Source organism: Scyliorhinus canicula, chromosome 12, assembly GCF_902713615.1.
Source record: "Scyliorhinus canicula chromosome 12, sScyCan1.1, whole genome shotgun sequence".
Lineage (NCBI taxonomy): Eukaryota > Metazoa > Chordata > Chondrichthyes > Carcharhiniformes > Scyliorhinidae > Scyliorhinus > Scyliorhinus canicula.
In genome coordinates, this window is record NC_052157.1 from 123,458,967 (window position 1) to 123,474,868 (window position 15,902).

Here is a 15,902-nt window from a genome sequence, read left to right on the forward strand (position 1 = left end):
CGGGAGAATGTGCAAACTCCACACGGACAGTGACCCAGGGCGGGGATTGAACCTGGGACCTCGCCACCATTAAGGCAGCAGCACTAACCACTGCGCCACCATACTGCCCCGAAACAAAATCATTGTTGTAATACAGACAACCAAAACAGGTAACGAACATCGTCATAGTCCCAAAGGGCCTTAGGCTGCTCTCCCCGTTTGAGAGAAGGCTAACTGGTGGTGATTTAACCTGAGGATCACCACACCTCAGGCGAGGGGCAAGGTTGAGAAGGTGGGGCCTTCGTCGATAACCTCAGCTGGTACGGGAATTGAATCATAGCTGCTGGCTCCGCCTCACGAACCAGCTGTCCAGCGAACTGAGCTAACTAAGTGCAGTGAAAAGACAGAATTCATTTTGCTTAATTATAATGTTGCAATAAAGCAGATTCTTCTGATCAACACTACTTTAATCATCATGGCATTTTTTATTCTTTCATGGGGTAAGGGTGCCACAGCATTGGTTGCCCATCCCTAATAGTCCTTAAACAGAGTGGCGTGCTCAGCTATTTTAGAGGGGAGTTACTGATCTATGCCAATACCCAAGTTAATGGTACCCACACACACTTATCCTTGTTTTATGGATCCATTCTCAGTCTATGCTGACAACAGCCTGGAGAGACGAAGGGGAAAGTTCAAGCAAGGCAGGTATGTTGTCTCAATGGGTTTAGTCAAAATGTTGTCTTGCTCAGACTGATTAAGTTGGTGCCACAAAATTTACTGTTTATACAACCCATATTGTACAGAATGGTCCATTCACAACACTAACCCAATACATTAATTTCTATAAGGTATAATATTGTAATCCCATACTCCCAACAGGGAGTGCTTGTTACAAACAGTAACGCAGCACAATTGCAGCGATTCTCCTTATGAAGACAGTACCCAATGGGAGTAAAGAATTGCAGAATCACCCCTCTGGTGCCTCACATCTCATAGATCATTCTAAAGCGATGCCCATACAATAATTACTTTTGCCTTTCCCAAAAGCGCTCTGGGTGTACCATGAGGACTGCGGCAGTTTACGAAGGCAGCTCACCATTACCTTAATGGTAATTAGTGATGCTAGCCCAGCCAGCAATGACCGCACTCTGTGAAATAACTCTTTTTTTAAATGCAGTGGCATTGTTACATAGACAAGTAACAGTCATTTTACTCACAAGTCACCACTTACAGCAGTGAGAGAATTAGTTGATCTGGTTTTCACAAAGTTATTTAAGAAAGTTGTAGCTAGTATTGAGGGCTGTTGCAGGTTACAACAGGACATTGACAGGATGCAGAGCTGGGCTAAGAAGTGGCAGATGGAGTTCAACCTAGATATATGTGAAGAGATTAATTTGGAAGGTTGAATATGAATGTTGAATACAGGGTTAAAAGCAGGATTCTTGGAAGTGTGGAGTAACAGAGGGATCTTGGGATCCATGTACATAAATCCCTCAAAGTTGCCACCCAGGTTGATAGGGTTGTTAAGAAGGTGTATGGTGTGTTGGCTTTCATTAACAGGGGTATTGAGTTTAAGAACAGCGAGGTTTTGCTGCAGCTTTATTATACCCTGGTTAGACCACACTTGGAATATTGTGTCCAGTTCTGGTCGCCTCATTATAGGAAGGATGTGGATGCTTTGGAGAGGGTGCAGAGGAGATTTACCAGGATGCTGCCTGAACTGGGGGGCATATTTTATGAAGAAAGGCTGAGGGAGCTAGGCCTTTTCTCACTGGAGCGAAGAAGGAAGAGAGGTGACTTGATAGAAGTGTACAAGATGATGAGAGGCATGGCTACAGTGGATAGCCAGAGACTTTTCCCCAGGGTGGAATGGCTGTCACGAGGGGACATAATTTTAAGGTGATTGAAGGAAGGTATAGGGGAGATGTCAGAGGAAGGTTCTTTACACAGAGAGTGGTGGGTGCATGAAATGCACTGTCAGCAGAGGTGGTGGAATCAGAGTCATAGGGACATTTAAGCGACTCTTGGACAGGCACATGGACAGCAGTAAATTGAAGGGGTGTAGATTAGGTTGATCTTAGATTAAGATAAATGGTTGGCACAACATTGTGGGCCGACTGTGCTGTACTATTCTATATGTTAGCTCGAGCATTGAAAGAACTCCCTCTGCTTTCAAGAGTGCATGACATTTTTTTATTCTACATGTGATGTGCATGTAACAGGCAAGGCCAACATTAGTTGCCCATCCCTAATAGTCCCTGAACAGAGTGGCTCGCTAGGCCATTTTAGAGTGCAGCTAAGAGTCAACCACATTGCTGTCAATCTGGAGCCAGATGTAGTCCAGACCAGGTAAGGATGGCAGATTTCCTTTCCAAATGGACATCAGTCAACCAGATGAGTTTTTAGAACAATTGTTGATTGAGGAGATTTACCAGGATGCTGCCTGGACTAGAGGGCATGACTTATGAAGAAAGGCCATGTACCATTACTGATAGTAGCTTCAGATTCCAGATTTATTAATTGAAATCAGATTTCACCAGCTGCTGTGGTGGGATTTGAACCCGTGTCCCCAGGGCACCAGCCTGGACCTCTGGATTACTAGCCCAGTGACATTACCATTATGCAATCATCTTCCCAGCGACAAGGAAATCACTTCAATCATAACATGCTGAGGGTTCAAACCCACAATCCTCTGATTTTAAGGCAATTGTTCTGTCAACTGAACAAAGCTGACAATCAGCTATCGAGACTGCAGTAATACTAAGTCAATCATCCATCAATACAATGTTCTATGCTGAGATTTGTGCCTCAATATATAGTGGAGTTACCCTATTTCCAACAAGTCTGCCAGTGGCACCAGTAAAAGAGACCTAAATTCTATTTAAACAGAAGCAAGATCATGAAACAAATTAATGCAAGAAAACACTTTTGTTCTGTTGGCTTCTACAGCCATTTATGTGGGTTATCGCACCAAGGTGATTATTGCTTAACAGGAAAAAGGTGATTATTGGGAAGAAAAAAGAAACAATTTATAATTACTAAGCAATAGTTCTGCTCTAATAAAGGGATTAAAAGAAAAACCATGCAAAATCTTTTAAACACTGATTAACCAAACAGATTTACAGAACATTGTTTCTTTTTTGTACATGCAGAGATTAAAACTTGAAAAGGCACATTCATATAAGTAGTATGTTCTCATTTATTGCAAGGATTTATTACGTGGAAAGCTGCACAGAGGGTTCCTCAAACACACACAAACGTCTACATGCTAAAGAGAGAAGAATGTGTGCTGTGTACCTGCATGCAATCCAAGGTATTCTATCAACAGGAGAAACAGAAAATGAAACACCTTTAATTAGAAGCATGCTTCAAACCAGTCAAAAATCTCAATCCAATAAACTGCAGACATCATTCAATACAGATATATACCAGCTCCAACTGTAAAACTAGGCAGGTCAACTCCTACGATTTAACAGAGATCAATGATAAATGTGACATTGCAAGATCAGTTATAGCTCTATGTGGTGAAACATTTTTAGCTCTAATGCATTCTTCTAAAGGAGGAGCCAGGTGCTAAAGAATTTCAGCAATACAATATCCTATTGCTGGTCTCTTTAATAAGATGCAGATGCCCAGAGACATTAGCAGCGCATTGTCAGCCCAGCTTGCTGTCACACACTTGCGTACATTTCACAGATATTGCATGGATTCGTGTACATCAAGTTCCTGTTCCTGGAATCCAGTAAGGTGGTTGCTATTTCCATAACATTTTAGTCAGATGTAATCAGCAGTGTAACATCAGCTGGTGACATAAGGCCACTCATAATCTCTACAGTCATCAGTTTGTGAAATCACTTGGTGTGACTGATACATTTTCTGTACATATGAAATGACAAAATGGTAGTGCCAGAAGTTGCAACCAATTAAGAGTTGAGAACAGACATCAATGAGCTGCGTATCCATAGATAATATAAATATGCTTGTGAGCTCCACCAGGAGGACAGTCGCTGCCTGGGTCAAAGAGGTCTACAGCACAGAAAAGGCCCTTCAGCCCATTGCATTTGTGCTGATCAAAAACAATCACCTAACTATTCTAATCCCATTTTCCAGCACTTGGCCCATAGCCTTGCGATTGTAAGTGCACATCAAAATACTTCTTAAATGTTATGAGGGTCTTCGCCTCTACCACCTTTTCAGGCAACGAGTTCGAAACTCTCACCACCCTCTGTGTAAAAACATTTCCCCTCACATCCTCTCTAAACCTCCTGCCCCTTACCTTAAATCTATGCCCCCTGGTCATTGGGAGGAAGGGATAAACCAGGAAACTACAGGCCAGTAGTTTCAAGGGGAAAAGTTTCTTCCTTTCTATGCAATCTATACCCCTCATAATTTTATACATCTCAATCATGTCCCCCCTCAATCACCTCTGCTCCAAGGAAAGCAATCCAAACCTATCCAATCTCTCTACATAACTAAAACTCTCCAGCTCAGGCAATATCCTGGTAAATCCCTCTGCACCCTTACCAGGGCCATCACATCCCTCCTATAATGTGGATTCCAGAACTGCACACAATACTCTAGCTGTGACCCAACCAAGTTCCAGCATAACCTCCCTGCTCTGAAACTCTATGCCTCAGCTAATAAAGGCAAGAATACCATGTGCCTTCTTAACTATTGTAACCACCTGCTTTTCTACCTTAAGGGATCGGTGTGCATGCACACCAAGGTCCCTCTGATCCTCAGTGCTTCCCAGGGTACTTCATGTAATTTATCATGTAGTCCCTTGCCTTGTTTGTCCTGCCCAAGTGCATCACCTCACATTTATCAGGAGTGAATTACCACAAACAGTCCATCTGACCAGCCCGTCTATATCCTCCGGTAATCAAAGACTGTCCTACTCATTATTTACCACCCCATCAATTTCTGCACCATCCGCAAATTTACTGATATTCCTAACTAAATAATTTATATAAACCACAAACAGCAAGGGCCCCGACACTGGTCCCTGCGGAACCCCACTGGACACAGGCTCCCAGTCAGTAAAACACCATTTTGGATCCAATTTGCCAAATTTCCTTGGATCCCATGGGCTCTTACCTTCACTATCAGTCTCCCATGTGCGACCTTATCAAAAGCCTTGCTAATGCCGAAGTAGACTACATCAAATGCATATCCCTCATCTACACACCTGGTCACCTCTTCAAAAAATTCAATCAAGTTGGTCAGACATGACCTCCCCTTAACAAACCATGCTGACTGTCCTTGATTAATCCCAGCCTCTCCAACTGCAGATTAATGCTGACTCTCAGAATTGCTTCCAAGGACAGCACTTTGGCACAGTGGTTAGCACTGCTGCCTCATGGCGCCAAGGACGTGGGTTCAATCCCGGCCCTAGGTCACTGTCCATGTGGAGTTTTCACATTCTCCCGGTGTCTGCGTGGGTCTCACCCCCACAACCCAAAGATGCGCAGGTAGGTGGATTCGCCACGCTAACTTGCCATTTGATTGGAAAATAAAAAAATTGGGCACTTAAAACATTTTTTTTTTAAATTGCTTCCAGTAGTTTCCCCACCACTGAAGACTGACTGGCCTGTAGTTTCCTGGTTTATCCCTTCCTCCCTTCTTGAATAATGCTTGCCTGCAGCCCATGGAGTAAAAACAGGGTAAATCACATTAGTGTCACTGATCCTCACATGCTAAACGAGTAGTTAAATGTCAGTATCTTGTATAGAGAAATAGTCAAATACACTGGTGCTGTATAGCTGGATACAGGCTGGCTTTACAGTGGGCTGGATGTTAGAGTGCCTATTGACATCGCTACATCAACCAATGAGTTGGAGGAGGAATGAGACTTATGACAAGACTGGGCAGTCTATTTTACAGCAGATTCTATTTACGCAGCAAACTGCAAAACAGAACTTACTTAAATGGCTCACCGTGCAGTAATAGCCTGAGAGTCTATATGAACTACAGCAAACTGAACAATGACCAAAACTACAGCAACGTCTCTTAAAAAAAGCTAGCCAATTTCTCCAACAAAATGCAGTGAGTGGAAGATAGTAACACAGCGCACATGGTGTGTTCAAAATTAGTCCCAGTCGCTCATAGCAATGTATGCTCCAGGCATGATTGGTGAGAGAATTCACCAATGAACTCCATTGTGGTTTTGAATATTAGTGTTACTGTATGCAGCTGCTGGATATAGATAGGCTTGCGAGTTCTCAACATTGAGTAGCTGAGAACGGAATAGATCATGGTGTGCAATCAAAATTCTGTCTGTTGGTACAGGGTATGGTATCCGGAATTTGTCTGTGGGCTGTTTTTAGGTACAGAGTATGATGTGCAGAAGTTGTGTCTGGAGACGCAGAGTATGATGCCTGGAAGTTGTGGCTGGAGGCACAGAGTTTGATGTCTGGAAGTTGTGTCTGGTGTCTGTAGGAGCAGAGCATGATGTCTGGAAGTTGTGTCTGGTGTCTTTAGGGGTAGAGTCTGATTTCTGGAAGTTGTGTCTGGTGTCTGGAGATGCAGAGTATGATGCCTGGAAGTTGTGTCTGGAGGCACAGAGCGTGATGTCTGGAAGTTGTGTCTGGTGTCTGCAGGGGCAGAGTTTGATGACTGAAAGTTGTCTCTGATATCTGGAGGCGCAGAGTGTGACGTCTGGAAGTTGTGTCTGGAGACACAGAGTGATGTCTGGAAGTTAATATTGGTGTCTGTTGGCATAGAGAATGATGTCTGGAAGTTGTGTCTGCTGTCTGTAGGCCAAGGTGTGATGTCTGGAAGTTGTGTCTGGTGTCTGTCGGCGCCGAGTATAATGTCTGGAAGTTGTATATGGGGCGGGATTCTATGATCCTGAGGCTAAGTGTTGACGCTGTCGGAAATGCCGTCGTGTTTCTCGACGGCGTCAACACGGCTCAGGATCAGGAATTCTGGCCCGTACAGGGGGCCAGCATGGCACTGGAGCGGTTCACGCCACTCTGGCTGCTAATCCCGGGAACAGCTGGGCGCCGCGGGGTCCACACATGCGCAGTGGCACCAGCGCCAACGCGCGCGTGCGCAGTGGCTCCCTTCAACGCGCCAGCCCCGACGCAGGGCTACAGGGACCGGCGTGGAAGAAAGGAGGCCCCCAGTCAGAGAGGCCGGCCCGCTGACTAGTGGGCCCCGATTGCAGGCCAGGCCACACCGGAGGCCTTCCCCGGGGTTGGCCCCCCTCCCTCCCCACAGGGCGCCCCCGACCCTTCCACGCCAAGTTCCCACCGACTGAGAGCAGGTTTGGACGGCGCCGGCGAGACTCGGCTTTTTTACGACGGCTGCTCGGCCCATCCCGGGCCGTGAATCGGTGGGGGGCGCTCTATGCGGCCCCCGACCGGTGCCGTGCCAACCACGCCGGTGCCAATGGCGCCGATTCTCCGCTCTGTGGAGAATCGCGTGCCGGCGTTGGGGCGGTATGCCGCGATTCGTGCCAGTCGCGGGGATCCTCTAGCCCGGCCCCGTGCTGAGAGAATCCCGCCCCCTATGTCTGGACACAGAGTCTGATGTCTGGAAACTGCGTCTGGTGTCTGTGGATGCAGAGTCTGAAGTCTGGAATGTATCTGGTGTCTATCGGCACAAGGCGTGATTTCTGGAAGTTGCATCGGGTGTCTGAAGGTGCTGAGTGTAATGTCTGGAAGTTGTATATGGTGTCTAGACACAGAGTCTGATGTCTGGAAAAAGTCTGGTGTCTGTAGGCACAGGGCGTGCTTCGGCTCTGATGCCTGTAGTGATGCTGCACATGGAAAGAAAACATTGAGGAGAAATTCCCAAATTGACCCTGCACGTGTAAATCCAGACCACCCGATTTTCCACAGACCCAGAAACAATTTCCTCTTTTTTGGAACAGTTATTGGTTGAGAATCTATCTGTTGTATAAAACCTTGGTCCAGCCTTAACTGGACCACTGCATCCATGCTATGGGAAGGCAGAGAGAAGGTGCAGAAATGATGCATTAGAACGGTTCCAACTGAGGAACTTCAGATGCGGAGAAAAATGAGATGAACTTGGGAGAAGAGAAGGTTCAGAGGAGATCTGACATAAGTATTCAAAATTATCAATGGTCTGGATAGAGTAGAAAGGAAGAAACGATTCCCATTGGCAGAAGGATCGAGAACGAGAGTTGACAGATTGAAGGTAATCAGCAAAAGATCCAATGGTGATGTGAGGAAAAACTGCTTCACGCACTAGTGATTAGGATATGGAATACACTGCTTAAAAGTGTGGTGAAGACAGGACCAATTGAGGCTTTCAAAATAGAAAAGGATCATTCCGTGAAAAGTTGCAGGGCTGTGGGGAAAAGGCAGAGGAGTGGCACCAGATAAATTGCTCCTTCAGAGGTGCAGGACACACAACGGAACAAATGGCCTCCTTCTATGCTGTAACAATTCTATGATTCCATGATTTTAACATAATATTTGGGGACCTCACCAATCTTAGCACTACCTGGTTGCTGCGAGTGTTGCTTGTGCCTGCAAACACAGCAAGATCATTTATACAGGATTCAAGGGAGAGTCATCCAGCTCTCTTTGAAGTCAGTATAATGACAAAACCATTGAAGAGATCAGTGAAAGAGCTGAGAGTGTAAACACTGGAGGATGCTAACAGCTCAGTGAGGATTTCACTTTCCAATGACAGGTTTAACAGCAGGCTGAGGATTCAGTTTGAAATGTGTTTGTTAACAATGATCGCATGTCACATTGGACTCAAATTGTTAACTCCTTTTCACTGCACAGATGCTGCCAGACCTGCTGAGTTTCTCTAGCATTTCCTGCGTTTATAACATGCAGTTATTCTCTTACCTCCAGTAACTGGACCACACCTTCATGTTCCTTCCTTGCTTCAAACTGAGCCTTAATTTGAAATACAAAGCAGATTAATTTAATTTCGGCACATTGGCTGCTGCCTGCGAAAGGAGGAAACGTTAGGAAAATCTATTTATAAAGAGGGTGGTTAGTCGGTGGGATCAGTCACCAAGCATTATTAACGCAGAGTCTGTTAAATACTTTGAAAGGAATGAGATCATTACTTGAACAAGGAATATTAAACGTAAACTTTCTTATTTTGTTTGAAGAGCAGGCAGGAGACTGAGATTAGCCTGCACAGTTCATCTGAGGACAGCAGCACAGTCCCGATGGCCAAATGATCTGTTTCGTAAAGTTGCACTTTATTTCTCCAGTTCAGGGGAAACATAACCGAGGTGGTGGAGGCAGGCACGTTAGTAACGTTTAAGATGCATCTTGATAGACACATGAACGGGCAGGGAATGGAGGGATACAGATCATTTGAGCAATAAGTATTAGGTCTAAATAAGGCATCTGGATCGGCTTGATGGGCCGAAGGGCCTGTTCCTGTGCTGTAATGTTCTTTGTTCTTTAAAGCTACAAATCCTTGAAGCTCACACCACCACGGGTGAAGAATTCTAGCATATATAATATTTGAATTAACTCTTATAGCTGGCTTTAATGTTACTCTGAACAAGTTCAAGCACACAAACAACCCAACATTTTAACATGAGGAGCTTGATTACAAATGAATATGTTGCCTGATAGTTGTGGAGACTCCATTTCACTATTCATGAGTGGCTACAGAGACAGTCTAACCTTCTCCCAGCTCCAAAAGGGCAATACCTATTCATTCTGAACGTGACGGTCAATCAATTTACAGGGATGCCGGTGAAGAGGCTGGGAATGTTTTAGACTACAACACTGAGACAACTCAGTGGTTTGTGTTTCAAGCGTGATCAGTATTTTATACAACCACTTGAGGTTGTCGAAGGAGTACAATTTTGCAATACTGTAGAATAATATGTCAGAATAATTGATCAGCCTAGGTTCCTCACTAACTTTTTATTTAAATTCTAGATCCCCCCCCTTCCCCGCCAGTCTCTTTTTGAAAAATTCATTCATGGGGATGTAGGCCTCACTGGTTTGGTCAACATTTATTTACCATCCCCAATTCCCTCGCGATGGTAATGGTGAACTGCCTTCTTGAACCGCTGCAGTCTGTCTAATGTAGGTACACCTCTCATGCTGTTACACAGGGAGTCCCAGGAATTTGACGCAAGGGCAGTGAAGAAACAGCGGTATATTTCGAAGTCAGGAAGGTGTGAGGCTTGGAGGGGTACTTGCAGGTGGTGTTGTTCTCATGTATCTGCTGCCCCCACCCCCCCATATCTTTCCAATGGTATCGGTTGTGTGTTTGGAAGGAGCCTTGGTGAGTTCCTGCAGCGTATCCGATAGACAATACAAACTAATGCCACACTAAGTGCGAAGGTGGTGGAGGGAGTGTCGAGTTTCTGGAGTGGTCTTGGAGCTGCACTCATCCAGGCACGTGGGTAGTATTTTAATCACACTCCTGACTTGTGCCTTGTAGACGGTGCGGCTTTGTGGAATCAGAAGGTGAGTTACTTTCTGCAGGATTTCTAGCCTCTGACCTAATTTTGTAGCCGCAGTATTTATATGGCTTGTCCGGTTTAGTTTCTGGTCAACGGTAACCCCCAGGATGCTGATAGTGGGGGATTCAGCGATGGTAATGCCACTGAATGTCAAGGAGGATGGTTAGATCGTCCCTTGTTGGAGATGGTCATTGCCGGACACGTGTGTGGTGCAAATGTTACTTGCCACTTGTCAGCCCAAGCCTGGATATTGTCCAGGTCTTGCTCCATTTGGGCACGAATGCTTCAGTATCTGAGGAGTCGTGAATGGTGTAGAAAACTGTGCAGTTATCAGCGAAAATCCCCAGTTCTGACCTTATGATGGAGGGATGGTCACTGGTAGATTTTGGTCTTGGTACATTGTGAATCAGCATTCCAAGTTTCTGAAATTTACTCGGAAACATTTGTTTGCCAAATATTGCTGTTATTAAGAGTCTTTGGAAAGGATCTTTATTTTTTTTGTTCTGCTGGTTTTTATTTCACTCCTCGGAGGTGTCCCAATGTTATCATATTTCTCAAATGAAGCACTTTTGAGTTTCAGATCTAGGGAGCCAAACTAAGCTGCAGAGCAGTTTCTAAACAACACTTAGGTAGGTGACAGAGCATATGTAGAGCTAGAATCCACACTTCAGCAATGTGTATCACCGAGAGACACAACAGTGGTTTGGGGCGGCAAGGTGGCAATGTGGTAGCACTGCTACCTCACACTGTCAGGGACCCGGTTCAATTCCAGCCTTGGGTGACGTGGAGTTTGCACATTCTCCCCGTGTTGCCGCCGTAGGTTTATTCCAGATGCTCCAATTTCCTCCCACAGTTCAAAAATGAGCAGGTTAAATGGAATGACCATGCTAAAATTGCCCCTCAAGTGTCCAAAGATTTGTAGGTTAGGTGCGTTGCGGGGATAGGGCGGGGGCTGGGTAGGTTGCTCTTTCAGAGGGTCGGGGAAGACACGTTGGGCCAAATAGCCTCTCCCTGCACTGCAGGGATAAAATGGTTCCATATCAAAACAGCAACCTGAGTTAGGTAATCTTAATATATGTGAATTGGTTGTGAGCTGTAGCAGAATTAATCTAGCTCAACGTTTCAAATAAAAAAAGCGGCACGGTAGCGCTTTGGTGAGCACTGCTGCCTCACAGCGCTGAGGACCTGGGTTCGATCCCGGCCCAGGCTCACTGTTCATGTAGAGTTTGCACATTCTCCCCAGGTCTGTGTGGGTTTCACCCCCACAACCCAAAGATGTCCAGGGTAGGTAGATTGACCACGCTAAATTGTCCTTAATTGGGAAAAAAAGAATTGGGTACTCCAAATTTATTTTTTTTAAATATTTTTTTAAAACTTTGCAACTAAAAATCCAGCTTTAAAAGTGTGACAAATGAAATCTAATACCTATTTTTAATTGGCATATTAATGAGGAATATTTTAAAATATGAATATACTCATGCAAGCTCCATGATGGATCAGCAAGTTCATTCAATGAGTAACTAAAATAGACCAGATAGATCCAGGTTTCATGCTTGGTTTGCGTTACACAAAGGAAGAGGAGCTATAAATGGCTCTTATTGTTTAGGTTCCTATTCTTAACTGCTATTTACTGATTACTGTGTGACCCACAGAGCACAGAATAGGATTAGGCTCAGGTGTGAAGTCTCCACAATCAAATAGTCTGCTTATACTTATAGTCAATGTTTACACAAGAGAAACAGCACAGGCCAATTGCCGGATGCTAGTTTCTGTGGATCACACAAACCCGGTAAGAGGTCGATGTCTTAAGCCAAAAGAGAAAGGGAAATAGGTGGAATTTTACTACCTGTTGCAATCGTTCAACCTCATGTTGCTTGGCCTGCAGAATTGTCAGCGCATCTTCATGTTCCAACTCCAGCTGGTGCCTGCGCTCTGCCACCTCTCGCATGTGCTGCATAGAGAAATGTTAATTATTCCCCACCATTATGTTAATTACTCCCTCATTATATTTTCTAGCAGTACTTGAGCTCTGTTATGAAATATTCCTATTTGCACCTCAGAAACTCATGTGGCCTGGGATTACTAGCTCAAAACATCTTCTTTCTTTCTGCAGGCCAGAAACAGACCACTTCCCTCAAGAGCCTAGCAGGCACAAAGACTGAAAGTTTAGGGAACGCTATGAATGTGATGTGAGCTATCCAAGTTCTGCAGTCTCCCACTCAGATGTGTCTCTATCGTGGCAGTGTTCTGCCAGTTAGGCGAGCTCAACAACATCTCCCTCACACTGTGATGTAGATTTATCTTTCTGCATGCGGTGGTACTAGTGATCTTACCTTCAGGACCTGCTCTAGGTTCTCCAGCTTGGCTTGGAGTCGCTGATTCTCCTTCAGCGATGAATCTCGTTCTGCTGTCACCACTGAGAGTTCCCCCCTCAGGTCATTGTTGTGAGCTTTAATCTGCATCAAATACAGGTACTTCAGCACAGTGATAAAGGGCCAAAAGGAACACGGTTATAAAATTTCACACTCCATGACTGTAAAAATACATTGAATGTGTCAACAAACAGACAAATGTTCTGCTTACTTTGCAAATAATGCAGACAGCTTTGGATCACATCAAAGACGTGGGGCCTGGACTAGTTTGGAGCATAAATAATGTAACAGAATTTTACACTGAAATTCCAGGCCCTTGGAAAATACATAAAACAATGTCACCCACCCATTCCGCTCCTCCGTTCCATACAATGGCTTTATTTCTAAAGCATCTCTTTGACAGCTGCAAAGAAGTGCTTTTAAATAAGGCCTGGGAAACAGCATCCTAACGTGGCATTCTTGAGGATAAAGATGAGATACTGGTAACTGGCAGAAAGAAAAGGGGAATTAAAGAACATAAATTGTCAAATGCAAAGCGGAATAAATTTGTATATGTGCTCAGTCAGAATCTATGAGAAGCACTTTAGCTGAGCAAATAGGAGGAAAAATGGGACTAAATGGAAGGGGGTGGGGGGGGGGGAGAAGAGAGGGAACACAGTTCCAAATGAGGTTAAAGGAACACACTACAGAATAGAGTGAAGAGAGGACAAGACAGAACAGGATTTTTTTAAATTTAAAGTGCCCAATTCTTTTTTTCCCAATTTAGTGTGGCCAATCCACCTACCCTGCACATCTTCGGGCTGTGGGGGGTGAGACCCATGCAGACATGGGGAGAATGTGCAAACACCACACGTGACCCGGGGCCGGGATTGGACCCGTCCTGCCGAAAGTTAATGGAATTTTGGCTGGCCTGCCACATTCCCTGATTCCTGGCAGAAGCTTTTACTTTCTCTGTTATTAAATACAAATTAGTGGCCTCCAGTTTTGAGAAATCAAGTCCTTCCTGAACAATGTCATTTGAAGCATAATGTCATTGGATGGGGTTGGATTACAAGGAGAGATTGAGTAGACTGGGACCGCATTCGTTGGAATTTAGAAGGGAGCGGGGTGGATCTTATAGAAACATACAAAATTATGAAGGGAATAGATAGGATAGATGCGGGCAGGTTGTTTCCACTGGTGGGTGAAAGCAGAACTAGGGAGCATTGCCTCAAAATAAGGGGAAGATGATTTAGGACTGAGCTTAGGAGGAATCTCTTCACCCAAAGGGTTGTGAATCTATGGAATTCCCTGCCCAGTGAAGCAGTTGAGGCTCCTTCATTAAATGTTTTCAAGATAAAGATAGATATTTTTTTGAAGAACAAAGAGCTATGTGTTCGGGCGGGAAAGTGGAGCTGAGTCCACAAAAGATCAGCCCTGATCTCATTGAATGGCGGAGCAGGCTCAAAGGGCCAGATGGCCTACTCCTGCTCCTAGTTCTTATAACAGTGGGTAACAAAGGATTTGTTGATTGTGGAATATGCATTATAGGGCAAACATAGAGTAGATGTTGTCCAAGGTAAAAGTTACAAATTCATTCCTGCCCCACTGGGATAAGGTCATAGAAGGGTTGGTTCAGTGAACTGAGAAGAGATGAAACCAAGCATTACCTTTTCAGTCTCTTGTGCCTCTTGACTTTGTCGAATGGTCTCTTCGGTTAGCCGTGCATTCTCACTCCAGGCGTGTTTCAGCGCATTCTCCTGTCAGTAAAAGCATATACATTTTAACCAGAGCTGGGCAGAGCATTCCATTTCAGACTGTACTTCAATCTTTCAGTTTATTTCCATCTACTATCTTTCAGTGGTTCATGTTACAGCAGATGGTTGTAACCCTTTCTTTTCCAATAATAATTTGCTGAAATCTGATTTCACAAGCCTTGTAAATGTAAATGTTGCCACAGTCCCAGAGGACCATAGGCTGCTCTCCCCTTTTGAGAGTGAGCTGACTGGTGGTGTTTTAACCTGAGGGCCACGACACCTCTGGCGAGGGGCAAGGTTGAGAAGGTGCAGCCTTCAGGAATAACCTCAGTCGGTACGGGAATTGAACCCACACTGTGGGCCCTCGCCTGACGTGTGATGATCCCTTTAGGTTAAATCACCACCAGTCAGCCCTCACCCTCAAAGGTGATCACCTGGGATTATGCCGACTGTAATTACTTAGTCCTTGTCACCAAACAGCCACTATCAGATTTAATGTCTCCGTGATTAAGGAGGCTGTGCACAAGTGTGAAGTCAGCATTAGCCCAATTTCCCACAGCTAGCTTACCTGTTTTGGTTGCAGAGTGTAGCTTCAACACTGAAATTCCAGGGAACTCTACTGCGTGGAGTTGAGTCTCAGACAGAAATAGTGCAATTCTGGTCTTAGTGTACTTTTATGTCACAACAGATTCAGAAATTTTGCTCAAACATATTTGCAATAATCAAAATTCCAAAATACAACTTTTACATACAAATTACGGGTGGAATTTAATATTCCCACACCACCCCTCAAAACCTGGAGGTGAGTTCAGAGGGTGGAGAGGAAGGCGGGTACTTGATCGGGTGAGAGGGTGTCAAGTGGCTACCCTTCTATCTTCATACTACCAAGTTCAAGGAAGCAAGGGTGGAGGGCAGCCTTTCCGCCTGGATATCAATTGAGGCCCTTAAGTAGCCACTGGTAGGTGAGGACTCGCTATGTGAGAAAATTACGCAGCAAAACTCGAGTTTACTGGTGGCCAAGTTGGGGGACAGAGTCGCTCGTACTCAGGCACTCCTTGTCCGATCAAGTGGCACCGCTCCCAATAGCACTATCAGTAAAGAGCTGCAGGCCTCTCATTGGACAGCAGCTCTCAAGGATAGGTTATTTGCTCTACCAGAGGATTGATTGCATAGGAGACCCAAAGCTGTCCATTCAAGTGCTTGATTATCCCCCAATAGGATCAGGCCTCCTGGAGATAAATGTCACAGAAGTCTCACCAGTTGACTAGTAGATGGGACTCCCATCGCAAACAATAAATTCCATCTTATATGTGTATATGTAGGTCTGGATTCTCCGGTCCCCCAGACGCGTGGTTCTTGGCAGCGCACTGTTCACTGGCGTCGGGATTCACT

At 44.9% G+C, this 15,902-nt stretch overlaps 1 protein-coding gene across 16 annotated transcripts in view; it reads right to left on the bottom strand.

The window, feature by feature from the left end:
• The window catches only part of LOC119974776 (peripheral-type benzodiazepine receptor-associated protein 1-like), a 378,013-nt gene that overhangs the window by 105,161 nt on the left and 256,950 nt on the right, over window positions 1-15,902 (bottom strand). For 12 of the 16 annotated variants that reach the window (XM_038814002.1, XM_038814003.1, XM_038814005.1 and 9 more), the window contains 5 exons: window positions 14,424-14,513; window positions 12,736-12,876; window positions 12,249-12,353; window positions 8,808-8,858; window positions 3,277-3,297 (listed from right to left, as the gene is read on the bottom strand). In XM_038814002.1, the coding sequence (XP_038669930.1) occupies window positions 3,277-3,297; window positions 8,808-8,858; window positions 12,249-12,353; window positions 12,736-12,876; window positions 14,424-14,513 (408 nt within the window). The remainder of the gene's footprint in view (window positions 1-3,276; window positions 3,298-8,807; window positions 8,859-12,248; window positions 12,354-12,735; window positions 12,877-14,423; window positions 14,514-15,902) is intronic. The other 4 variants (XM_038814006.1, XM_038814000.1, XM_038814013.1 and 1 more) reach the window with 2 other exon arrangements.